This window comes from Triturus cristatus, chromosome 9 (assembly GCF_964204655.1).
Source record: "Triturus cristatus chromosome 9, aTriCri1.1, whole genome shotgun sequence".
In the NCBI taxonomy this organism is placed as follows: Eukaryota; Metazoa; Chordata; class Amphibia; order Caudata; family Salamandridae; genus Triturus; species Triturus cristatus.
The window spans coordinates 232160611-232188487 of NC_140592.1; the positions used below are offsets into that span (position 1 = coordinate 232160611).

The 27877-nt window shown below is 43.2% G+C and overlaps 1 protein-coding gene across 4 annotated transcripts in view; it reads right to left on the bottom strand.

Moving 5' to 3' along the window:
- Positions 1-1415: 1415 nt before the first annotated feature.
- PPM1M (protein phosphatase, Mg2+/Mn2+ dependent 1M) overlaps positions 1416-27877 on the bottom strand; it is a 198429-nt gene continuing 171967 nt past the window's right edge. For all 4 annotated transcript variants that reach the window (XM_085624806.1, XM_085624804.1, XM_085624805.1 and 1 more), the window contains 3 exons: positions 20457-20564; positions 13961-14109; positions 1416-2779 (listed from right to left, as the gene is read on the bottom strand). In XM_085624806.1, the coding sequence (XP_085480932.1) occupies positions 2629-2779; positions 13961-14109; positions 20457-20564 (408 nt within the window). In that variant the 3' untranslated portion in view covers positions 1416-2628. The remainder of the gene's footprint in view (positions 2780-13960; positions 14110-20456; positions 20565-27877) is intronic.

A 27877-nucleotide genomic window follows, 5' to 3' on the forward strand; every position in this document is an offset into this window, starting at 1 on the left:
TGAAGATTGATGGGTTTCTGAAGTTTGATGGAGCCTCTGAAGTGGTGCCAGTGGCACAACCCATAGAAGAGGTGCACATGACATAAATAGCTGTTAGTGAAGTGGCAGGTGACCATCTTGATTTCTATTAATTTCTCTTTATGTCTCAATTATTATGCTATTAAGTGTTTTGCATGAAAACAAACTACCTGAGCCTGCTGCAGAACCACTACACGTAATTGTGACACAAACATTAGCATCCACTCCAACAATCAACTAAAACAACTGATCCTTAATGGTAACAGACAACAGATAACATTGACATTATGTCAGTTACTATAATGCTCCTTAAAGAAGACATTTATAATTTGAGAGAAAGAAGATTGTCAGATTTAGGAGATGAAACAAATAAATGTGTATCTGTTGAACACTTACAACATATGTTAAAAAGTTGCGATTGCCGAACATGGCCGCATGCCTTTTTTTTATGTTTTCTTAGAATGGCGGTATGCCCCGCTTTAGCTTTAAACATCCTAAACTAAAACGCGGGTGCTGCGACTGCTTCCAAAGTAAAGAAATAGAAAGAAATGCGTCCTCACACCTTTTTTTCTATTTATTTACTTTTGAAGCAATTGTGGCAACTGCGCTTCAGCTTAAGATGTTTAAAGCTAAAGCGTGGGTGCCATCATTATAACAAAAGTAGATTTCTACTTGTTTACTTTTGTTACAATTGCAGGACCCGTGCTTTAGCTTTAAACAGCTTAAGTTAAAGCGCGGGTGCCCCATTTGGTTCAAAAGTAAAGAAATAGAAAAAAAAGGTTTTTGTCTATTTCCTTACTTTTGAAGCAATCGTGGCACCTGCACTTTAGCTTAAGATGTTTAAAACTAAAGTGCATGTGCCTCGATTGATCTGCAATGCAATAGCTCTCGCATTACTGAAAGTTTGAGCTATTGGCATTGCATTATTTTTAGCAACGCCAATAGCTCAAACTTTCAGTAATGCGAGACCTATTGCATTGCAAATGCTTGCTACATTACTCTTGGCAACCAAGTCGGATCGCTGGTAGTAATCTTGCATGTGGTGACTTTCACAAGAGGGGCAGGGCACAAGTCCTAAAAAAAGAAGTGGGGTGACTAACCTAGTTAGACAGTATGCAAGTGACATCACGGCACGTGACCACACGATGCGTGACATCACGGCGCGTGACATCACGGCGCGTGACATCACGGCGCGTGACATCACGGTACATGACATCAAAGTGCATCATATTACATGTGGCATCACAGGAATTGACATCATAGGAAGTAGCATCACAAGTCACCACTTTAATATGTACGTGTGATGTAAAGCGCTCTGATACTCTGCTTTGGAAAGAGTAGCGCTATACAAGAAAAGATAGTGGTACTAAAATTATTTCAACGCCTCCTCAGGGGTAAAAAGCGCTATATAAATTACATTTATTTTGTGTAAATATTGGGAGAGACCAACACATCTGACATTCTTATAGTGCATGCATATCTAGTAAACAGAGCCTGAACAAAGTGAAAAGCTGCCTCTTTTAAGTATGTGTGAAGTGCTAACCTTTGTTTACCCTCTGCTGCATTTGCTTCAAGGTGTGAGGCTCCTGACTGCTCCCAGCCAGGAGACTTGAACAAAAGGAGGCCTGATGACCCCTCAAATTCGGCCTTTGTTATGGGCCCAGCAGGAGTCTAAAATAAGAAAGCCCCGTCCCCGCCTGCACGTTGTTACTTGTTGCAGATGGAAAGTAGACAGCGTGCAGGCGCTGCTGAAAGTGTCCTGGTGTTTGGAAATTACACGGGAACGAGTGCAGCACATTTTTTAGTGGGGCCCAACTTCTTGGCCGGCGTTAACCACGTGTACCCCCCCCCCCCCCCCTGACTCGTGCCCTGAAGAGGGGTGTATAAAAACAATTACAGAATAATGGAACAGTGACTCACTCGTGCTCGTCCACTTCAAATCATGCCTTCTACACTTACATGGGTGAACCAAGGCACCAGCAGAAGAAAGTGCTGAATAGTCAGGGCAAGATTTAACCTGCAATATTTTGCCCTCTTCAACCAGCTTTCCTCTCTACTTCCCTACAGACCTGCCTGCAATGGCTCTATAAATATTTTGCTCTAAGACATCTGTCAAATAGAGGCTAAAGCACACGTTTCAGTACTCTTATTAAATTGACTTGTATCACAATTAGACACTTTCAAAAACAGGCTCTTTACTACCTCTGTGCTTCTTGCACAGACCAGCGTCTTGTACGACCTCATCCCTAATTCTGCCAGACCCTCCCAGGAGGCAATTCCCTAAGTGTGCTTTTGGTAAAATGTACCCACGACAAGCAACTCCAGCCAGCAGAGGCGCAATGATGGGGATTCCTTGGCACAAAAGTCCTCCAATTGATGAAGGCAGCATATTCCTATCTTTAAGAGGAGCAAACAGTTCCAAGACCTCAGGTTATAAAGAGCCACGTGTCTGACTGTCTCATGGTACTTGTCACATAAATGATGGGAGAGACGCATGCCTGGCCGTAGGGTTACTATTAGAGTCCTCGAAGAAGTCTCCACCTCAGATTCTGCACTCTGGACAGCATCACTTCCAAGGTAGGCTGTAGCACAAGCTTGGTTCTGCTGTCCTTAGGTGTCATGGCCTCTGTGTCTCAAAAGTGGAATGACAAACACGGAGATGTCATCGTACGAAGCAGGGGAATCATTGTCCATAATCCATTGTTGTTCATTGAAGCTTCCTCTGGCCAGATGTACCAAATGGACTGCCAATTCCGAAAACCTGCAAGAGAGAAACGGTTCAAAACTGGGCCTCAATTTTGATGGAGAACCAATAGGGGGAATGCATTACTAGGTGCGGGGGCGGGCGGTTGCCTATGGTGCTTTGATTCACAGGTGAAGAAGAGGAAAGAAAAGCATATTTACCTCTCCAGTGCTGGTATGATACACAGATTCAAGTTTGAATTATTCCCCGTCATCAAAATAGGAATCCTCAGCATAAATGTTAGATCAGCAGTGCCAGAATACACTCATTTAACAAAGTATTTTGTGCAGTCTATCCTCAACATTGACTGAGTTGCAAATCAGACAAATTGGTTTTAACAAATTGATATCAGCCCGCTGCAACCTCACCCTGCGGCCTCTTGCTTCAGCGCTTCCCAGCCAGCCTCGCACCTGCAGATGCACACCCCTGCACGGCCTCCTATAACAGTGATATCCTGCTTGCGGATGAAGCGGCCCGGAGACCTGCCGCGCCAGCTGCTTGCCCCTCACTTATGTCGCCCACCCCGTTTGGCCCGTTGTTGCCTCGCCCCTGCAAATTTGATCTTCCCCTGACTTTCCTCCACAGAGCCATTGTGGGGTTCATTGAGATCATCCTCCCCTAAGTCACCCTACTCTATCGCATTCCGTCCAGCCACTGGATCTTTTGCTGCTCCCGTCCTTCGGGACTCCCTGCTAGACTGAAGTCTTCCTGTGTAGGCCCCGAAGCTTGTTCCTCATGGCCAGAGCCCGGCAGTTCTGTTGACCTCCTTGGCGGGAGCCTCCCGACTTTTCCCCAGCATGGCAGGACCCTGCTTGACCTCCATGGGTGACAAAACCTACACCATGGTCTATCCTCCTAATCTCTCCAAAATCGCCGCTAAATCCTTCAAACATTCCATCCTGTAAAGTCATCCCAAGACCCTGGTCTTTGACCTGCGATTCAGCGCAGACAAGGGCACAGTCATTAGTGACCTTATCTTCTACTCCAGGAAAACATCCCTATGGCGCAAAGTCTTCTCGAACCTCCTTAAGGTACACGAAGCCAGGAACATTCCATACGGCTATAAACTCAGAACCGCACCCTCCGCAAACCTGCGTGCCAACCTCACCATCACCCTATACAAAAATGGCATCATCCTGATCCAAGCTCCACCCAAAGACCTCAATAAATTTGCGGACCTCTTCACCCTCCTTAGAAAATATGTGCACAACCCACCTCCGTCCAGGCTCCTCCTGCACCATCCCTCGCCCAATCCGCCAAGGGTGCCTAACCTGTCACAAACCACCCTTCCTAGGGCTCACAACACAGGTTGACCTAGCCCCACCACCATGCCACCAACACATGCCAACTGATGCATGCCTAAACCTCTGACCTCCTGCCTGCAAGCTCTTCCCTCTCATAGGGATATTGAAACTCCAGCAAGGGTTCATGACACTGGTCGACTCAGCCTCACTACTAGGCTACCAGCACATCCCATCAGAATCGCTCCCACTCCTCCGGCCACCTGCCCGCAAGAGCATCCCTCCTTTAGGGATATGGATACTCTCCACTGCAGAGCTACCAAACTAACCCTTAGCCTCCACAACTCCATTCTGGATCTAAAGAACCTCCTGCGCCTCACAGAACGCTCTTTCTCGAACTTCAAGCTCTCACAGAACTCTACTCCCCCCCTTCCTTTGAGCCCCCTGTTCACCCTTTACGGCTATCCCTGAGACACCAGCGCCCTTGCAAGCAGCCTTGCCACCTCTCAGAGTAGGAAACTCTGGCCCTGCTCCGTACCTACAAACCGCCCCCCGTAACGCCTAGCTCTCTAGACCTCACAGAGGAAGAAGTTGTAGACCTCCTCATTAGCTACAATTCGGCTCTGATTAGCCCATACCCCCCAGATCTGAGTGCCGAACACCCTATCCACACGGTTGCAACACCCCCAACAGATCAGCTACCCTCCGCAACAGAGGCGTGATCAACAGCAACCTAGCGCTAGTACCTATCTCTGCCCCTACTCACGACACACACTCTGACCCCCCACTATCCGGCCTCCTAATTAACTGCCGCTCAACAGTAAAGCATGTCTCTGATGTCGCCGATCTCATCCTGAGCCAAAAACCGGACTTAGCGGTCTTGATTGAATCTTGGCTCAATGAATCCTCATCGTCCTGCCTAGACCTCTTAGTCCCGCCCAATTACAACATTGTAAGGCTGGACAGGGAATCCCATAAAAAAGGGGGAGGCATTGCCTGCATCTACCGCTCTAACCTCCATGTTACTGAACTTCTGGCTGATCCTAAAGACGCCTGTGAATACCTTGCACTTTCCATATGCAACACCACCACCCAACTGTGCAGACTGCACATCTTTTACCACCCCCCAGGCACAATTGACACCTTCACTGACCTCCTCATGGATATCATCACAGCCAAGGCCTCCCCTAACTATAATGACATTTTCCTTGGCGACTTCAACTTGCACTGGAACGACCCCAAGGACCCTCAGGTCAATACCATCAGAGCCTTCCTGGCCGACCAAGCCCTTACCCAAGCCTGCTCACTCCCAACTCACTCGAAAGGCGCCATTCTAGACTGGATCATCGCCAAGGATTCAGCGGTCAAACTTATCTCTATAGACCCATGTGATTGGTCTGACCACCACGCTATCACCTTCCTTCTGCCTGGCACCCACAAGACTTGGACACCACAACCCGTGATTCCCAAACGTTGGGTTAGAGACACCAAGACCCTTGACCACGGGAAACTGGCTTCCCGCTGTGAGTCTGACCTCCCAGCCCCCCCCCCCCATCTCACTACGGTCAACAACCTCACTGACCATTATTCCTCAACTATATCCAACATTCTCGATGACCTTGCTCCGCTAAAACTAAAAAGAACCCAGATCAAAGACAGGAACCCCTAGTTCAACGGTTACCTCAACATGGAGAGGAGATCCCTCCGGCAGTCAGAATGTAACTGGAAACAGCACCCGTCAGCAGCCCATCTAAAACTTCTCCGTCAGTCCAGAAACGCCTACAATAGGAAAATCCTCAACGCAAAAAAAGAATTCTTCAGAACAGAACTGGAGAACGCCAAGAACAGACCTCGCAAGCTATTCGACCTGGTCAAACATCAATCTAACAAATTGGCTAAAACCTCCAAAGAAATCCCTATATCTCTAATATCATGCGAGGAATTTTCCTCCTTATTCTGTGACAAAATCACTGCCCTAGGAAACAAACTTAATTCCGCAACGCACTCCCAAACTACGCCTGCTTTACCTCTTCTCGCCGCACTGCCCTCCCACACATCACCCAAAAACCTAGCGCACTGGTCCAACTTTAAAGTCTATGACGAACACTCGGTCTCGAAAATTCTATCCTCCTTAAACCCGAACAATCACTACAATGATCCTCTTCCTTCTAACTGCCTAGCCGCCGCCTCTCAGGCGATCATACCTTCTTGGACTGCAATAATCAACGCATCCCTCCTAGAGGGATCGATACCCGACTCTCTTAAGGCTGGACAAGTCGTCCCCATCTTAAAAAAACCTATGCTGGATCCTGCTTTCCCTGACAACTATAGACCAATATCGAACATCCCACTCCTAGCGAAAGTCCTGGAGAAATGTGTGCAACAGCAGTTGAGCCAGCACATTACCAACTTCCACCTACTTGATGACTTCTGATCCGGGTTCAGACCTGGATACAGCACGGAAACGACCCTCCTCCACATGGTGGATGATGCCCTCCAAGCCCTTGACCAAGGCAAAACCTGTCTCGTAATCCTCCTAGACCTATCCTCGGCGTTCGATACGGTCAACCACAAAACTCTCCTGGAACGCCTCAAACTCCGGATGGGATTGGATGGCACCGTTCTTGAATGGTTTAGGTCCTTCCTCCAGAATAGCTCACAGAGAATCCTAATCAACGGTAACTTATCCGCTCCATCTCCGACCATGGTTGGAGTCCCCCAAGGATCAACCCTGTGCCCTACCCTCTTCAATCTTTACCTTGAACAACTCACAGAGGTGCTACGCACCGCCAACATCGCCTACCACATGTATGCCGACGACACACAGATCTACATTAAAATCTCTTCTCCTGAGGACATTCACTCCCTGAATGAGGCCTTGACGCTGACGGTGCATTGGCTCACCTCTAACCAGCTCAAACTTAACGCAAAAAAAATGTAATTTCTCCTTATCTCCCCACCTAAAACCAGTTCAGACATTCAGGAATGGATCAAGGCTATCACAGCTTTAAACTGCCCTTCTACCATTGTGCTAAATCCCTGGGAATAACCCTAGACTGCAACTTGAATACGCGTGGAAATATCAACTCGATGGCCAAAACTGCCTGATTTCACCAGGGCTACCTAAGACACCTGAAACATTTCCTCGACACCCCGACCTAAAAATGGCAACCCAGGCACTAGTCATCTCCAGACTAGACTATAGATGCTCTACCCTCGCAGGTCTACCCAAGAACTCTTTGGCCCCATTGAAAGCCTGCCTCAATGCCGCCACCAAACTCCTAACTGGTTCAAAGAAATTCAACCATATGTCTCCCCACCTTAAAGCTCTAAACTGGCTTCCTCTTGAGGCCAGAATCCAACTTAAGCTGGCTTGCATCACTCACAAGGCTCTAATTCCCCAGCTTTTCTTGCCCAGAAACTCGTGGTATCCTCAGGAGCTAGAAACTCACGATCCGCCAGAGACCTTTTGCTCCAACCAGCACTCTTACGGAAAAAAAGTACAATTGGGCCTTCTCTGGGGCCGCCCCAAGAATATGGAACTCACTCCCGCCCACCATCAGAAGACTACCATCTGTGGCACATTTTAAAAAGGAGGCCAAAACTTTCCTTATGGGCAAATTCCTCTCCTAACGCTTGCATTTCAATCACCTCAGCGATTTTGTTTCTCTTTCTATTACGGCATTACCCATGGTTCTTCTGGATAATACCTACCCGGCACTTCTGGGCATCCCACCCAGGAATTGAGACAGCTTGTTTTCTCGTATAATGCATTTACCTGTTTTTATCCCAACTGTATCCGGGATATGTTCCTGCCTATTATTTATTTTCTTGTATAATGCATCTACCTGTTCTTATCCCAATTTATACACACGTCCTAAGACTGCTCTTACCACCCGTCAATCCTGTAAAGCGCTCTGATACCCTCACAGGTCTGGTTTGTGCTCTATAAAACCAAAAAATAAATAAATAAACTACAACTGACCATGAGAGCTCAGATTTCAAACTACTAAAAGTGAAAGGTATTAATAAATACATTTAAATTCTTGACATACGGCTAAGTCAGAGAGAATGGGAGAGAGGCGAGGAAGGAGGAGGATAGGAAATGAAGGTAAAATGGAAACATAGGAAGGAGGAAGATAGGGAGGGGGTGAGGAGGAAGGAAGGATAGAAGGAAGGAAGCTCATTCTAACGAAAGAGGTTATTGGGTACAATCCGTCCCATGGGGTTTTTGATCTAGACTGTCATTAGATTTAAAGCCAACAGTGATGTGAGCGCATCACCATACCACCTCTTTAGACAATGCTTGACAAAGTATTAGCAGTCAGTGAACTTTACCTAGTCCTATGAATAGCTGGGTTAGCAATAAACCAGGCGCACCACAGACCTACGGATGGCTGGGTCCAAACTGGAACGGCGAGCAAAATACTGATGGATTAAACCCAGATCTGTGACTGGGGGTGAATGTTTGACAATGTTCAACATTCCGTCCATCATCTTTTTGTGTTGCATTTTCACCCTAACTGGGAAGGGTATGCCCAGACATGGGTCCTATGCTCACTATGCCACTGGTTTCGAGCTAGCCTGGCTGATGTGGGGCGATGCTCCGAAACCGGTCCCAGGATGCTTGTTTTCTGGTCCAGGGAGAACCTGGCCTGGCAGTTTGGGATATAATGTTCCCACGGGGAACAGGGCCAAGGCTGTTCCCCGTGGGAACAGGGCCAAGGCTGATTTGCATATGACTGGGTCTAAACTGGAATGGCATGGGGAACACAAAAATGATGGATTAAACCCAGATCTGTGACTGGGGGTGAATGTTTGACAATGTTCAATATTCCGTCCATCATCTGTTTGTGTTGCATATATCCTACCTAAACATCCATTCTTTAGGTACCTTCAGCTGCAACATACACTCTCCCCTATAAAACACCTCATTGTACCACTAGAAGCTAAATTAATGACAGGATATATGGGGTGGCACAAAATATCTAAAGTTGGAAGTGCATGAGGGGTACATTACACACCTGAAGTTATGGTGCTTTGGTAAAATAGATCTCCAGACTGTCTCAGATTTCATTATGACATTTGTTCACACGGTATAGGGAATGAATGGACTGTAGCGCATATAACAAGAATTGGGCAAGACTGGAGAGGGATTTGAATATTCAGGTGGAACAATGGATATTAGAGATTGATCATGGGGAACAACTATGAGTGGAATGTAATGTTGCTACATGCATGTAGACCTACCCAGTAAAATGGTGATCTGTATGTGTTGCGTAAAATATTCATATAGGAAATAAAGTGCTGTACCATTTTAGAAACTCTAATTTAATTTAAAAAAGCTGATGTGTGAAGTAGATAGTATATGATTTTGATGCTGCTGCTTGGCGGGTGTCTGTCACAGGGACGCCTCCAAAGAGTGCCTCAGTCACTGCAATCCCTCCGGTGGAATGTGTTCTGACTCTGTTGGATAGGGCTCTTTCTGCTTTGTTGTGGCAACCAGTTAAGCAAACATAAATTCAATGGGTCATGCCCTCTTTAGGTAGAGGTTATCCTTTGTTACACGGACCATACAAATGAACCATTGGTGTTATTGAACACTTGGTCTTCTTTGTTGAAGGAATTGATTGCATAAGAGATCATTTCTGACTCCTCATGATACCCAGTAGAGGAAGGGTATTTTATAAACAATTACCTAGGTTCAGAAAGAAGGTGAATACTAAGATCAAAGTCTGAAAGTTTGTCTGCTTTTCCAGCATCAAGTGGGTATTTGCTTTCCACAACACTTTGTTGATAAGGAATTTCACAAACTGCTCTCTTCTCGAGAAGGGCAATATTTTGTTGATTCACCTTGTTGAGGTAATGGTTAATAATGATGAGTTCTTTGATAAGAATTTCAAGTCTGCTTTGTGTACCAGCTTAAATAGAAGGGACCTAAGCATTGGCAGTACACTGCTGAGCTCTCAGATAGGAAGAACAACAGAGAAAATGTTATAACGGGGTTGTGCATTAAACCCATTAGCACTGGATGGGCAAACACGGAAGACAACCTGGCTTCCTCTCTGAAATGGTTAACTGTCCCGATGCAGGAATATAGGAGTAATGATTTTGCCGTGGACAGTGGGTAAGGAAGACATTTGGTATGGTTTGTTTGACAGGAGGCTCAGACCCTCAGCAGGAGACCTTTCGAGTCTCTCCCACTCTAGTATGAAGAGGAGAGGCTTCCAGCTCCCTTCATCTTGATGATAAAGCAGAGATCTTCCTGTAGATGTTGGTCTGCTCACATAGTTGTAGATAGAATCTTGAGGGTGCACAGCAGAAAATCTACAACAAAAGCCCTGTATCATGTTTTTACTGAGTTTATAAAGTTAGTAATTACTTCAATCAAAGGTGTCCCTTAAATGGGCCTCGGAATTGTCTGGTAAAATGGTCAATAGGGGTTGTAAAATTATTCTTTCTCAAAATAGTCATGGAATGGTTCTAATTTCATTCCCACTGTGCAACAACCCTCTAAGTCCCCAGCCTCTCTGTATCATGAAAGATCTTTATCTGAAGAAGCTTCCTCTTGGAGTCATGCTGTAAATTGTTGAATAATTTCAATGAGGGACACTACTGTAAGCACAAGAACAGCTTGTAATAGCTTAATTTGTGCTTGAAGTTCTGATTGCAATAGTTTTAATACTTTTTACAAATTAACATTGTCCTGTGACGGTGGCAAAGAAATCAGTCAAGTCCAATGGATCATTAATGATGGCATCATAAAGGGCGCAACTCTCACTGAACACGCATTTATCCATAATGACATCTTCCACCAACAGGAGTCATTGAAGAGCAGGTAGTTAACAAGGAGGGCTTTGTTGGCAGCTGATTTAATAATCCAGATGCCAATGAAGAGATTCATAATTTAGGTGGTGCTTTTTTAGAGGCCAGAAGGAACCACTCTAGTCTTTGGTTATGGTGAGAGCGGAAATTAAACTCTTGAACCCTGGGTCAGCTCCGTTGCTTTCAGTCCTTTATCCCAGTGAAGTTCGGTCTCTTTATGGTGCCTTTTCAGCAGCCTCTTGGAATGAGTGAGAGGGCATACAATGCAAATTGATTCCACCTTTTTAATGTCCTTATGATTTAAGGCCTTTCTTCTATCTCAGAAGTATTTGGCTGAAAACGTGCTACAGATGTTGCACTCCTGTGGTTTGAGAAATGTGTGATGGAAGCACATGCACTACACATACTGGTACTATAATTTTTTTTAATGGCTTAACATGTATAAGGACTTAGCCAGTGCCTTAATTGTACATGTCAGGGGATGCCCGACCTTCCAAGTGGGTAAATATATGAAAGATATCTTCCTGCAGTTCATGGAGATTAAAGCTTTTGTATAGCAATAAACAAATTGAGCCGACTTTCAATGAGGTACCCTCAAGGAAAGCAAAACGAGCATTTACCCTCCTTGTGGAAAAGAGAATAGGCTGTGATGAGAAAGAAGATTGCTCTTCCAGGAAACACCTACACGAATGATCCCAGACATCATCGAGGACACGACTGAAGAGACAGGAACTTCTAGCACAGAGACTTCACTAATCTAAGGAGTAAGGTGCCTGTGTGGTAGTGATTCGGGCATAAAGTGGGATGCATATGTCCTGAAATGCAGAGAAAGCATGAATATATTTGGTGAAAGTCCAGAAAGATTTGGAATATTGTGATGTCTTACAAGGCAACAGGTGTATTCCCTTTGTTCCCTTTAAATAGCTGCCTTTGATTCTTCCAAAAAGTGCTGCTGAGGTGTCCAATAGACATCTTATTTTTGGTTTAGAAAAAGTTAACATTTGCTGTAGTTCCCTAAGCATTCAACTTTGTCCCTGTGCCCTGCATAGCAATCATGGGCACCGGTGTCCATGGCCCATTAATAATCATATAGGGGATTATTGACTGATTGAACATAACACCTAAAACGTCAAGTACAAATATCATTAATGGGTGCAACTGTTTGAAGTATACAGGTAGTGTGAGAAGCTCTATGCTTCAGGCTGCTTTTTAACTCATTTAATATTTAAATTAAAATGGGATCCATGTTACACTCTAGGGGGGAGTAGAGCTCAAAGATTCCTCGCTACAATTCCTCCCTTACAGTTGAGACAAAGCAGCAGATAGGCTGTTTAAAGTACTATGCCAAATCAATGCATTCTGATGCTGTAATGTTCTCGCTGAGGATTCCCTGCCCGATAACACGGAATAATTCAAGCTGAAAACTTCCTTCAACCCGAAGCCGGAAACCTGCTGTGCCTTTACAGCACCAGCAAAAGAACATACGCGTCTTTAGTACTCATTCGTTCAGCACGCAAGTCGTTATGACAACTTGCCGTAGGGGGGTGCATTGGTAGAATGGTGTTGGATTTAAAATTCAACACCTTCTCTACTGTTGCGCATACTGGAGTTGGAATAGTAAATTAACCTATTCCAAAATCCAGCACCCCCCTAAGGCAAGTCATTATAACGACTTGCATGCTGAACGAATGTGTACTAAAGGCGTATTCGTTCTAATGACAGCGCTGTGAAGGCACAGTGTGATTCTGGCTTGCGGAATACCATCACACATTCAATTCAAGCATGTGAATGTATGAAAGATCAAGCACTGTGAGAGATGTGCTGTTGAGTACCACACAGGACAAGGAAGATCACTTGTGTCTGTTCACTGGAGATGGATGATATAGTGCTTCCTGCATCACTTGGGAAACAGATGATGCCTCATTGGGATTCCATAAAAGTTTGACTTTCTTAAGAGAGCCAAAGGCAATGGAAGATGCCTAAGGTACAATGGATCATTCCAAAGTGCAGTATTTAATGTACTCTAGGGGAATCTAAGGAGGATGCGTAGGAGAGTACTTTGAACTATGTAGCTCAGATGAGAAGATGAAGCACAGGACCATATTATTTGACGCATAACAAGTGAAGGCCCTTGGAATACATGTATTGAATTTAAGAAATCTAGCCCTTTCAACAAGTGGTGCATGCCAGCATAGCACCGTAAGCAAATGTTGACAGAGAAGCACACTGGACAACAGGATATAGAGAAGCATGACACAAAGGGATGTGAGGTAGCACATGTACTGGTGGATCGCACGGGACAGGAAGTGCAATACACTGCAGATGGAAGGTGAAAGTGAAATATCAGTTGAGGAAGTCAGGGGACTGCAACAGGTGAATACGTGCAAATGACGAGCTCCAGAAGAGCTGCAATAATTGCCAAATGAACAGCATGGAAGGTGATGTGTAGTAAGGAAATGCAAATGGTGAGGGTTTGCAGAGGAGTTCGAAAAACAATACTGAAAAAGGGAACACATCTGTCAGTAAATCAAAGGGAAAGTCAAAGGGCACTGACTCAAAGGTAACCTCATCCTGCGATAAACCATGGATGAATACAAAAGAAGGTGATAAGAGATGTGATATGATGTCACACAGGTAATGCAATGGACAAGGAAGTAAAAAACTCACGGAACAATGAACTGCAAAGCTGTGAACTGTAGGATGATTCAACAAGCTAGCTTCTCACATGGTGAGCTTTGAGCAAACACGGGGGATTACTCACACACATTACTCACACACAAGAGCTCAGCCTGATGAGTCAAGGGAAAATTATAGTGTTCAATCTTATGAAAGACACAAATAACAGTGAAGCCTACTCGCTGATAAGCAGCGAGTCACAGTCTTTGCATGAATTTAAAAATGACTGAGCTATGTAAATGTGAAGAGCCTCTAAGAGTAGACAGGGTGAAGCTCTGTAGAATACATAAGTCTATCGATTTTCAAACAGAGCAAAACAAAGAGATATTACTCTTCAGTGATAAATAGTTGAGGGTCTCATAGGACAATGCAGACAAATTAAGAACTATGCCACAGGTAATTCAGCAAAATTGCACATCTAACAGTATCACAATCTGTGGGAGAGAGGGTTCTTTACCGGGATGGGTTTACTCTATTATCATTCAGAAAGCTCCTAGTGATCCGAGCCACCTCCTCATTGCAAAGCACATCCCAAAGTCCATCGGTAGCCATGATAAGGACATCATCTTCCAGAAATTCCAGCGCAGCAAGGTCCAGCACCTTCACCTACAGAAAATAGAAATGGCAGTCTGACTATTATTGAAAGCCTGTACATACATGCCCCATGTCAGAAAACACATTTACAGTTCAATATGACCTAACTCCACTTCTAAAGATTCACGGCTACAGTCTTGATAGTCTGCATTAATAGGCAAAGATTTGGCCCCATTTCCCATCACCAGATCAAAACAGTGGCAGAACAGGGTATTATGACACTGTCACAGAGGCATCCTGCCTCTGCCAATGGGACTCCATGTGAAAAACTGGTTACAGTACTTGATGTCAGATTTACAAAGAGGCGCTTTGATGGAGGATGGTAGAAGAGTGGTTGTTTTCTCTGCCTACTCTACAATGACAATGCCTCTCTGTAGATTCCGTTTGGGAGTTTCACAGGAGGATAACTCTAAACTCTAGAATTTTGTCTAATGTCAAAAGTTACCATTAGTTGGAAAAAAGTGGCAAACAGCATAGGCCCAGCCATAGCAATCCAGCTTTCAGGCCAATGTCTATGTAAAGAATAAATCGGAGTGTAAATAAACAATTTGAGACACGAAGAGCATCCGAAAAACGGGTTATCCTCGAGAACTTTCGCCCAGCCAGGCACACAAGACTATTTGACAATATACCCCAAATGCAACCGTACCTGGTTAAACTTACAAATTTCAGAGACAGGAGACTATTCGCCATAGCCAGCAGGGGAATCCTCCCCATGAACTGAACTCTGAAAAAGCGTCATCGATCAACAACACCAAACTGCATATCGAGAGAGCACGAGGACCTCGCCCACTTTCCTCTAAGACGCCCATTTTATGACAAGATCAGACATGACACCATCAGATGCATCTTGGAAAAGGAACATCTTGAAGAAGACCTAGAAGATGATTACAAATGTGTCTTTTTCTTTCAATGTGACTTCTTTGAGGAAGTCCCTAAACATACTTGCCTAAAAGTGGGACACTAGAGACAAGTCTCTCAAAACCGAAGGTGACCAAGCTTTCCTCATACACTTCTATGAATGACAACTTTAATAAGGACCTTTCCTATGTTACTTCATCCTATCAATTTGATTTTATTGCTGTGGATTGACCTCTGTTGTTTCATCTACATAGACACTGGTTCAAATGTAACTATATTTAGTTTGTAAAGTTGTTATTTTCTATGAATGAAAAAGACAGCCAGTGTATGCCGAAAGCACCTATAAACTCAAATTCTCTCCACAATGCAGCAGTACCCTTCGGTCAGGGAGAGGAAATCTGAGGAATTACCTAGGTCCCTAGGGAGAATGAAGTCCTGGGATTCTCCAGTGTGATGCTTTACATGAGGAGGAAGAGGGCCTAGTTATGGCAACCATTAACCCTGTATTCCACTGGGTCGCCCTGAAGTAACGTACCATGCTGATGTCTGAATGGGCTTTGAATCTAAGTCACCCTGAAATCATTGGCTACTCCTTTATTCCATCTTGCTACTGTTGCTGCCTTCATGACTTTATCTGTTTCAAATATGAAATTAACAATTGCTCCTCATCGGTTGTCTGTACTCCTCCATTCCAATTATTCATGTTCTTGCATACATGCAACCTCAAAAGTCTGGGTTCTCTTCAAACTTCAGGGAAAGAATAAACTCATTCATAGTTTTTGCTCTCCTCAAAATCTGAAACCAAACCTCACCTGGAATGCAAAACCTGCTACTCATCTACAATCAAAAATACATGAAACACTTCAAAGTTGGCAACTTCAAATTAATCTCTCACAAACTCAAATACTTATTACGTGGTTTAAAAAACCCTTACCTCCATCACAAAGAACTTTACCTAGTCCTTCTTGACAGCTTTAATATCATGCTTTTAAGCACTCTGCAAACTCAACTGTTCTTATTTATCAATCTGCTTAAATCAAAGAATGACCAGTCACTACAGTGGACCCATAACAAGTCACAGTCTTAGAACTCAATCCGTTATTATATAACTTAGAGAGAAAATTAACCAAATTTACCACAGAAGCCTCAAGGAGAATCAAATTCCTCCCCAAGAAATAGGGTACCTACTCTCTTCATGCCTGTCCTTATACCATCTTTTGGTTCTTGGAGCCCAAGACTCATACAAGAGAGCAAAAGACTTCTGAAAAGCCCTCCAACTGCTTAATTCCACAGATATCCTCTAAGAAAGAAGGTTCAGCATCTCTGTTCTCTTATAAGTGAGTTTTATTCCCCATCTACACCTCTTTAAAGCCCTCTGTCAGCTCTGATCAAAAATGTCTCCTCCTGCACCATCGTCATCAAACTTGAAAAACATGGCTGTGACATCCAAAATGGTGTCACCACCACCACTCAACACACTTATTGCCTCATCAACATCCTCTGAATCATCACTAATGGAGGTAAAGGATAACCCGTGCCTTTGCTCCAATCCTTTGAAAGTATCTCTCCCCAATGTGCTTGGATCCAGACACCAACTGTTATAGCACTGTAACTTTGTTGTCAACCTGGACGCAAAGAGATTTTTCTCTAGAGGCCCACACACCACCTAGATTCTCTGAAACACTAGTGGATTCAAATTCCAATTGCTGAAATCTCTTAAGTACCTCAAATTCAAATCAGCTGTCACATTCTTCTGCCCTTAGCGCGATACTATGTTCTAGGAAATATTGCCAAACATGCTTTGCTATTTCTAGTAACTGCCTTACCTAGCTTATGCCCAGGCGATTTATATCAGACTGCAAACACATAGTCCGCACATAACACTGACCTTTTCATTCAAGCTCTGTCAAAACACTTTCACACAAATGGACATGTTGTCATGTGGTCGTTAGGGACATTGTCGACATCTTTAAGTTAGCATGAGCCCGGTAGCCATGATGCTGCTTTTGTGCACAACACTACATGTCTTTCTTTTTGCGAGACTCTGTTTATGCCTTTCACATGAGAACTCTCTGCCTGTTCCTGGAGTTTAGTCTGAAGATTGTGAGCAAGGTCGATAAACACTGACTCTTGTTATTCTGTTCTGGTCAGGCCCTAGCACTTAGACAAAACATACCAATGCAGCTGTTTTTTCTCTAAACAATGTTATGTGCTGAACTCTCTCCTCCACTTTCCATGTGCTGCCTGTTTTCTACACTCCAAGACAAGTTGCCCATCAATTGCCTTGCATTGTCTCCAAAACAAAATTCCATGCCTCTAAATTTCTTAAACACCACTATAACTCCTTTCGCACTTCCTTTGACAGTATTGTCTTTTCTCAGTACAACTGCATCTCCACAAGCAATATGCCTTGTTCCAACACATGCCTTACTTACCAAATTAAATTATTTCCTCAATGGCTGACATCCCGAGTCATTATAAGAATGCCATGCACATAAACAATGAACTTCACACCTCTCTGCATATCTTCAGTCTCAAGACCTTCATAAAATACCAAGGTGGTGATGCTAAGCCCAAAGTACATCTTGTGTACTGATAAAGCTGACCTGTCCATCTGACCTGCGGGAAAGGATCACTTTCCTTTTAGGTCCATCTTCTTCAACCTCCTTCATGCAAAATGTCCCGCAAAATAGGGATCTCCTCCTTCTTGGAATGTCTGTCTACCAAAACCTTGTTCAGCTCTCCCAAATTTATCACTGGTCTTCACCTCTTCTTCTTTTTTACTGATGAAATGGAACTCGCAAATGCTTACAGTCGGTTTGCAATAAATTACAAGGTACACATTGTAACTGTAATTGCAATTTTATGGCGTTTTATCATGAGGTGCTGAAGTGCATCATCAGATGGTTAGCACACTGACCCATGGGCAGATGCTTAGTTGGAAAGATGCTGTATTGCAGCGAAAACTAGGAGGGAAACATTTTGGTGTTCCAAGTGAGTTATCAGAATGCTTAATATTGTGAAGGTGGAAATAAGAGTGAGAGAAAGTGTGCATGCAGTTTACCTTAATGGGAACTTGTTTGTCATTCTGTAGGTTCCTTGTAAGATTCTTGTGTGACAGCCAGGCCATACTCTGATGCATACAGAAGTCAAGATAGAAGTGCTGTATAATCTTGAAATGGCTGGCGAGAGACAGGAGAAAGATCTGCAGGGATAGACTCCATTAAAGTCATCCATGAAGAAAGCTATTACTGTAACAAGAGGGTTTATGGTGCCTTCGAGACAGGTGATGAAAAAGAGTGAGACCTGTGTAAATAGGTCATGTTATGGTCATTCACAATACAAAACCTAATTCCAGAAAGGGTTCTGTAGTGCTCCAAAGCATACATTACAGAAGGATTCTTTGAAGTATCCATTTGCAGGGAAGGGTGGAAGCAGTCTTGTCAGGATGAATACCTTATCAGGACAACAAAGAGATGCCTAAGTCTGCTTGTGGAATGCCCTAATTACAGTAAAACTTGGAAGTACCCTATTTCAGTTGGTCCTGGGACTCTTCTTTGAGTTGCTCGCATTCCTGTGCCTGCAATGGAACACTCTTTAGTAAAGAGAAGTGGGTTCTGACTTAATCAGTTCAGTTTTGTGTTACAAGTTGCAAGTTATGATTTCGCATTCTTAGTTCACAAAAAGAAACGTTTGACCTTCTTGCTTAATCTTTGCGGGCCTTGTATATGTCTTATCCTGGGTGATGAGGTGTTCCAAAATTTTGGAACATGCAATTAGAATGAAGTTCTGAGCTGCTAGTTGTGAGTGACTTGTGTTATCTGGGAGTATTGTTGGAATTTAGTTTGAAGGAATGGGCATTTCCCTTGGGTGGATCTGTGAATGATGCAGTGCCTTAAAGGCAGAGCATCTAGCTATATGTAGCCAGTCAAGTGCATGAGGCACTGGTGTGATATGATCTCTTGGGCAAAAGTGTATTAACTGGTTTGCTGGGGTCTTTTGAATCCTCTGCAATTTGAGGAGTAAGAATAGAGGCCCGCTAGGTAAAGGCCATGTTCATTATTTTCTTATTCGATGAGAATTCCGTCTGCAGAACTGCATAATAAGAAAATAATGTCACTAGTCAGTAATAATTTACAATATTTGTTACCAATGCATTTCATTAGAACATTCATAATTTTTCTGTCAGACAAAACATAAACTAATTTTAAGGGGATTGAGATCTATTTATCTAGAACATCTATAACTGCCTCGTTCTTATTGCAACACCACAGGCTAGCATTATTCCTTAGTGGAACACCCACACAGCACCACAATGCCTTAGAAAAGGTAGAACATAACATTAGAGTCCTTTTTACTGCTCCTCAAATAGATAAGTACTACTATCATTTTCTTTATCATTATTGGGCACTAGTAATAATGAGGGATGAAAGAAAATCCACAAAATAAGCATACTGTAAGTCATCTTGGTGCTCTCTAAACGTATTAAGTGATGATCAATCAGGGGTTTGTAAAGCGCGACTACCCACCCGCGAAGGTCTCAAGGCGCTGCAATGAGGCCACCCATGGTCATGGAAATCCTCAGTAACGTGCACTATCCTTATTATTTACGGATGCCGTACGTTTTCTCATACATCATCCCCTTAAAGACTCTGGTCTTCATTTAAAGTTCGTCTGCAACTGAAAATCTTCCAGATTCTTGGAAGAAACGCTAAAGATGTAGGAGAATCCATGGCTGAATTAACTCCTTCATAAGAACAATCTCGTGGAGAATATGCAGCTGGTGGATTCTACTCCATAGCTACCCTTTTCTCTAGACATTGTGCGATTTTAAATTAGTACCAAAATATAAATCAGGCCCTTTATGTCCTTGCTTACAAACATGCAAGTGCTAATGGATTATGCATTTTCTGTTGCTGTTTTTCCAGGTTGGATTCTTCAGACTGGAAATTTATGCTAGACTCTTTACTCTGACTCAGGGAGTTTTGATATCTAGCTTCCAAACTGTAGTAAAGCTCTTCATCTTAAATCAATAACTATCCATCTTGCAAGTAGTTTTTTTCCGGCCTTTATGTTTTTCTCTCCTTATTAGGAAACTCTTAAGGAGGCACATGATTTCTTTCTCATGTATGTTAAGTGCACGGTACAACACGGCTATTGGTAGGAGCCACGGTTTCCTCGGGCAGTTATGGAGGCAACGAAAGAGAGCCTCACTGCATTAAACCCCTGTGTCTCAGCATTATATCGACTTTCTATACATCTCAGCAAATGTTCAAGCTATATCCCCAGTGATATCAAGGCCCTCACAGCAGTTGCCACACTACAACTGTTATTCAGCATCAAGATTACCTTTGTCATCAATTGCTTTACACTTAATTAAACACTGTATTTTTACTGTAATAACACAACCGTAAAGTAATCTTCAAAATCACACCTTTCAATAAGACCTCAAGGTGAGATTCATTAGAAACTCACATTGGATTAGTAACTTGGCTTACCTCAGGAATGCAGGACAGGAAAGGTTTCACCTCAACATCACTTTCAAAAACCTTCAAGTGATGATCTCCCAGGCCTCGAGAAACAGCAAGTGTCCCCAACAACCGTGTCTAGATCAGGAAAAAGGACAAGGAAAATTCAGTTTCTTCTTGAACTTCAAAACATTCACAAGCCACAAAATCCTTTGGTAACTCTGGACATGCAGTTATGGCAATTAGGTTAAATACACATTATAAAAGAGCAATAATGAAAAAATCCCCCCAGAAACAGCCCAAAAAGGTCTATGAAACATGAAAATGTAAAATGGCAATTGGAATATGCAAAGGGATATTGTCCAGGGGAGTTCTAGCCTCTACTTCTTCAGAGCTACGTCTGACAAACCACTATAGATGCACATTTGTTTCTGAACCAGCAGCGGACGCGCAGGCCACCTGTACTAGCTATGAAATCTCAATACTTCAGTCACACCAAACAAATCAGTAACAGGATATTTTAGAAATATCTTTCCTTAAGTACTGTTTTCCTTAGGTCTTCCTAGACTACACTTAAAATATGAAATTGCTGGTACAGAGTAACATTATAATATGCTAGCTAGGAGAAATGTGCCATTGCTTAAATTAAATAGAATAGAGCCCTGCCAAGAAGGCTGGTGGACATCTTTCACTGCTTCCAAACCTTAATTTGTGGTGTAATTCGTTGTATGCTTTTATCTTAACTGCTTCTACAACGACCTGTTTAAACCATCTGTTTTGTCTTCTACAACTATACGTAATATAAAAAAAAATCTTTTAATGTATTACTATGCAACACCTAGTAGTTGTTTCAGTTTGTTCTCACTGGGCAAATATTTGAGCAGCATGGGAAGGAAGATCATCTGAAGAGTCTTGGATTGAGTAATAAGGCACTAAGGTATTCGACTATTAACCTACTACTCTGGTGGGGGGAGCTCTTGAACCAGAACATTCCCTGTGGCTGAACTTGGAAAGCATTATTTATTTTCTTCTCCCAGAATAACAGAAGGCGAGTGCTTTCTTCTCCGGAAGTCAGAATATTGAAGACTGCATGTAACACTCAGGCTGAAGCTGCAGTAGTTTTGATCTGGGTTTTGAAGGAGGACTGAAGTTACAATCCCAGTGAGCTGACATTCTTGAGGTGGCTTCAAAATGAAGTGCAATCAAACTCAAACTCCAATCAGTCATGATAGACCAATGTTGCAAAAATCTGCCATACATTCGGAAAGTGTTATTTACACAGTGATGTCTGAAATTATGTATTGAGACATACACCAGAAGAATCACAAATAGTACGCCCGGTTGTATATTCAGAATGACACATTTTATCATCTGTATCAAAGTTTAGTCCTGAATGCCCACTAGTAATTGTGCATAATAGAGCTCCCGGGAAATAAATCTTTTTAAGACAAGAACTCTCACTCACTCGAGGGTGACATGCTTCATCATTGGGTTCCTTCCTCACACCTGGACTGCAAGGTCCACGGTGTGGGCTACAACTCCCCTAAGGGGAGGATCTGAGGCGTTTTGCAAAGATGAGCAATGATAAAGGGGTAGTGAAGGTCAGCGTGCAGAAAAAGAGTTAGGGTGATGGATAAAACTATCTCCATGGGTTCACGTAGACTTTATTGAGTGGCCTATGGGATAGAGTTTAAAAAGAGGACTAGGGATTAATACATCATAACCCTCTCTGGGATATGGCTCATGTATATGATTTTTTGACTCCCTTCTCATTCGACAAGGAGTTTCCAGAGTGGAGACCTCAGGGATACATCAGTAACAGCTGGAGCTGAGTTGGTGATGGGCAGTGCTGGACTGAGATTGAAAGGACTGCCTCTCCTCTGATGTGTGCCACGGTAAACATTGCTTTGACAGAACACAGACCCGCCCTAAAAGTCCACTATGACTACGGTATACATACTCAGAATACAGTCACAACAACAAGAGTGCCATAGGATCCCTTTTTTTCTAAGATTGCAGCATCAAATTTAGCACTGAGGACCATATGCTGTCCTTTGCTGTGAGGTGGCAGGAGCCTTGCTAAAAGGGAAAGGGGAGCAGCCTTGAACTAAACAATTCACCACTGAATTAGAGGCAGTGGACGAAGTGGAAGCTGATGCAGAGGATTCTGCATTTGGGTGGGGCCTTACAGGAGAATCTATCAGCTTCCACCATAAAACCAATTGCCTCCGACCACACCTTCCTTGGGCTGGGCGTGAATGAGGAGCCTCCCTGTACTGCGGAAGTCAGCGCTCTGAGAATGACTATAGTTGAAGGGAAGATTTCCTACATAGAAGGCACAAGGCAACAAGTCACCAATCAATCAGCTGCCTTTGGTTATCCATTTTGTAGGGCAGCTTGATAGTCAGCAACAGTCAAAGAATACAAGGATTTGGGGCTGGCCTACGTAAGAAGTTATGACAGATGTTGTGGGACAAATCAAGATATTCCTCTGCAAAGAAGTGACTTGTAAGAGTCAAGAATATTTGCAGAAACTAATAAAATCGATTTGCTTACCAACAAGAGACTTACATGAAGAAGGGAACAGTGATAGCAAAGTTTAGACAGGAACGGGCACATGAGGATATACTAAAAGTGGCAAAGTCTTTTTAGGAAAAAGGAGTTTTTTTAGGACTCAAGATCCAGCTGTTCCCTGATCAGACTTTTTCCACATTTACTCATTTGAAAAAAATGCAAGACTTGAGGAAAGAATTGATTTGGCATGAGGCCCAGGAATCTGTCCTGTATCCTGCCCACCTGCAAATGGTCAGTTTACGTGCTGTAAACCAGATCTCAGGTACACTCCAGGGATTTCCTGCTCGCAAGGAAGGGGATGGAATGTAATTTTCTGCCTATATAATTGAAGGGGGATGTTCTCCTCAAAATGCAACATGTGAAAGGGTGGAAATGCATCAATGAATGTGGCTAAATAGGGAATCTTGTGATTCTCATGACAACTCTCCGACGCATTCTCTCTAATGGGCTGCTTTGTTATAGGTCATCATGTGCCTCGGGTGCTTCACAGATGGATTTCTAGAGCTCTTGGCACCTTGACTTTTGTCACATTCTACCCTGATGGTCACAGGAGATTTCAATGTATGGGTCGAATCAAAAACTCATGTGCAGCTGACTTTATCCATTGTCTAGAGGCAGAAGGGCTAATATGATATATATTAAGGACACCAGGCACAGCTCAGACCATACTCTGGACCTGATCTTTGGCCCAGAAGGTCTAGCTGGGAGAGAGGAAATCGTACCTCTAGCCTAGTGAAATCATTTTGTGACCCATTTCGGTATAAGGATGGGTTCCTTAAAAGGGCAGGGAAGCACAGGGAAACAACCAGACATCCTCATGCATCCATGGGGGTGGATGGATGTGAATAAGGAAAGTAGTCAACAAAAGGAATCTCTACCCCAGCTAACCACGGCCATGTCAGTTGACATCATGGTGGAGACCTATGATCAGTGGGCAGCCAGCCAGGGTGATGGATAAAGCAGTGCCAACGAAGTTGGCTCACTGACGGACTCGTCCACCCGTAGCTTGGTACAATTAGGAGCTAATAAAAACCAAGATCGAATACAAAAAATAAAGTAGAGAAGTGCTGGAGATCGAATTACATGTCTCAGTTTAAGATGGAACTTAATAAAGTCCACAGATCAAACAAAAAGCTTATGGTGGCTGCAAAAGCTAATTATTTCTCAAAGGAGATTCTCTCGGCTACAAATACATCCAAAAAGGTTTTTGACATCACATGTTCTCTAATAAACCCGCCCATTGTCACTCTCTCAATAAAACAATCACAAATATTTTGTGATGACCCATCAGTGTTTTTTTTTTTAGAATAAAATTGTAGAGATCATGTCAAGTTTATCAGGTGCCGCAAATAGGGTAGAAGAATCCTCCCTCAGAACACTGACCAGCGGGTAAGGATTGGACGAGGTGATGATGCTTCAGTTTGAAGGTGGAACAGGAAGCAGGACAGGATTAATGAGTGATTTAGGTCAGATCTTAGACAGCCGTTTTGATGAATTAGTGCGATTTATTAGTTTAGGATCACTCAACAATTTGATGCTACCTAAAGTGTGGCTTTCTTTAATGGACATTTAAAAGAATCCTAGGCCCCATATGTAATGCTTCCTTGTCCTCTGGATCACATCGTCGTGACAGGAAAAAAGCATGCGGAAGAACCCTCAAAGGAACAGACAGCAGATCCTAATATTCTCAATAACTACCAGCCTATTTCACTGCTCCCATTTCTAGTGAAAAGTTTAGAAAAATATGTAAACTCTATTCTATCTCGAGAGGAGTAGGTTATTGAATTTGGCTCAATCAGGTTTTCGTACAATGCAAGGAACAGCCCTGGTATCTGTTCTGAATGATCGGAGGTTGGCAGTTGACATGGGTAATTTTGTGTCCCTGGCATCATTAGACTTGTCAGCTACATTTGATACGGTTTCCCATGAGATACTGGTTGCAACACTATCTGCTATCGGTATAAAGGATAAAGCTTGAAAGTGGTGTGTGTCTTATTTGAAGAACAGAACTCAGGTGGCTCCTCTCCCACCGAATAAAATTCGGTACTTAAAGCTTTAGTACAAGGGGTGCCCCAGGGTTCCGCACTAAGCCCCACCCTATTTAATATCTATCTGAGGGCGTTGGCTGAGTTGCTTTGCCAAAGGGTGTAGTCTTCATGAATTATGCTAATAACACCCAGCTTATAATTACGTGGACCCCAAAACACCCACATAGTATGATAGTTTCCATCAATGTATGAAAGAGATTACTAGTTTGCTGATATTTAATTTTCTCAAATTTAACGAAGAAAAAATTGAGGAACTGTGCTGTGTGGAAAATAAGATCCCACGACCACTATCGGTGGATTTTTGGTCACCTCAAACTAATTTTCCAGAAGTGGCCTCCTCCTCAGAGGTCAGAAACCTTGCAGTCTTTTTTGAAAGTGATCTATCACTGATGTCTCATGTTAATAGAATGTAATCAATTTGCTTCGCACTGCTTAAAATCTGACGGAAGTTACTACCACTTCTTACCGTAGAATACAGATCTCTCACTGTACAAACTATCATCCTAAGTCAGACAACGGTAACTCACTGATTTTGAGTGCATCTGATATGCTGATCAAATGGTTGGATTGTATACAAAATTAGGGGCGGGTTTGACCTGGTCTCGTCCACGAACAGCTGCACTGGATACCAGTAGGCAAGAGGATTCTTTTAAAATCTCTCTGCATAGTGTACAGGGCTGCAGGGCTCTCAGCATGAAATGCCCTGTTTATCTGTGGAGCAAATTAAGGAGCCACTGCCCTGGAGGCCTGCTGAGATCAGCAGAAGCTGGCTTTCTGATTCAGAGTAAATACAGACTCTCTCTTAAAACAACGCTGTTAGTCAATGGCTGTTGTTAGTGTGATTGTCCTTATAATCTGTCTAGCGCCAGGACGCCTTTTAGGCAATCCTGTGCTTTAGAAAATAAATAATAATAATAAAGAGAAGACGTTCATGTCCTCCCACATGGAATCTGTGTCAAGATTTTTAGAAAGTCTTAGGTGGCATGGAGTAGAGAACTGACATTAAGGGAAGGATTATATTAGGAAGGGTTCTCTGTTGAGGTGCTATGATCCTTATGTGTGATCTAGGAGTGTACCTGCCTATGGTCTCTAAGTTAAATGAGCTCTGCTTCTACAGTTTTACTACTTCATAAAGCTTTAATGCGAAGGATTGTTTAAAATCCACATTCTTCCTATAACTTCCCTGATTTTTTAAATGTATGGAAACCATATGAAGCGTAATGGGAGTGCTACCAAATCACCGGTGACCTAGGCAACGTCACACAAAGTTCACCTCATTTTATGTTATCTCACATGCACGCTTGCCAACAAGCACATAGTTCTCACACTCAACCGACAACACACATAGCATGAATACATACTATCCACACCTTTCCCACCTGTATGGATTTAAAGACCCAGTGAAGGCAAATTGGCAGCACCTTTCATACTGTGAAGGTAGGTGGTCCCTACCCCAGAAAAAGAAGTTAAGCAAATGCAAGCACTTCATTACCAATCTCATTTCCACGACTGTCAGTCCTACATAGCCTTGACAGAGAGAGCAGAAGCTACATTCTTAAAAAAAGTGTGCACTATGGGTGACGCCCTAACATCAGAGCATGGGATCATCGGCTATTTTACATGGCGTCTCTCAGTGAGCTTGCATGAGTGTGATGCTCACTTGGCCAAACAAATGAAAATCAAGAGACCGTAAATGGAAAACGACAGAGGACAGGGTAGCCCACTATGCCTATCCATGCCGAGGACTACCTGTTGCAGGTACCAGTGATTCAAAAGAGGGAAAAATAATGCCAATACCGATAAAGAGCAAGAAATTACAGAGGTGATAAAAGAACACCATTGGTTTTGTTTACAAAGAAAAGAATGAAGATCAAAGTTCAAGCACTTTTAAAATCGACTCAATTTTCTCCTCTTTCCTTTATATTACACTAGATAGAGAGGTTGCTGATACAGTGGCTGCTGGTGAATTTTCAGACATTAGGGCATAAATCCCTTCCAGAATTGCAGAGAGTAAGCAAAGCCACCTTTTACAGCACACTTGTCCAAAGAAATTGACTCCAAAGCCTTAGGTTCAATAGAGACTGCAAGAAGACAGAAGGGCACACTCATCAAGTAGTTTACTACTTCAAAGACATAAAATAAACACCAAAGCAGTAAGTGACTTCTAGCTATATTCTGAACTGTACATCTTGTACTCAGTGCAAATCAGCAGCTGAGAGAAAAAATGTGTCTATGCTTGACACGGATTGATGGACAGCAGAGTGGAATGTGTAAGCTTTCGGTGCGATGCCACTTCCTGCAGCATCACAGAGTCCCATGGCTACAGTCCATTTATGCAGTAGTGTACCTCAGGGGGTCTCTGTAGTTCGGGAGGGAAATACATCAAGGTGCTCAAACACAGTGGCATTAAATAAAGTCCCCACCCATGATTATAGTGCTGGCTCGAGAATCAGCAAGCAGAGTGCCTGGCTCATTCGCTGTGCTCTGAGAGGAGGTGGAACATACACACTAAAGTATCCCCAGTATTTGAATAAATCTACTCCGAACATCACTCTGGACTTTAGTTAAGAGTTAAGGGAAATCTCTTGTGCAGTAGTATGCCTACTCCCCTAGAACTTTTAGGAAACTCTACTTGGAAGACAGACACGATTGAAGCCGTATCAGGCTAGAAAGCCGCACTGTAATGTCCTTTAGGCTAGTCCTGTCATATATACCCCTTTTTTTCATACATTGTCCCATCCACACGACAACAACTGTTCTGAACAGGTGACCTTTTACCTAGTAGCTTGCTCACATCTCTTCGACACCAGGCTCTTAGTATTTTATCAT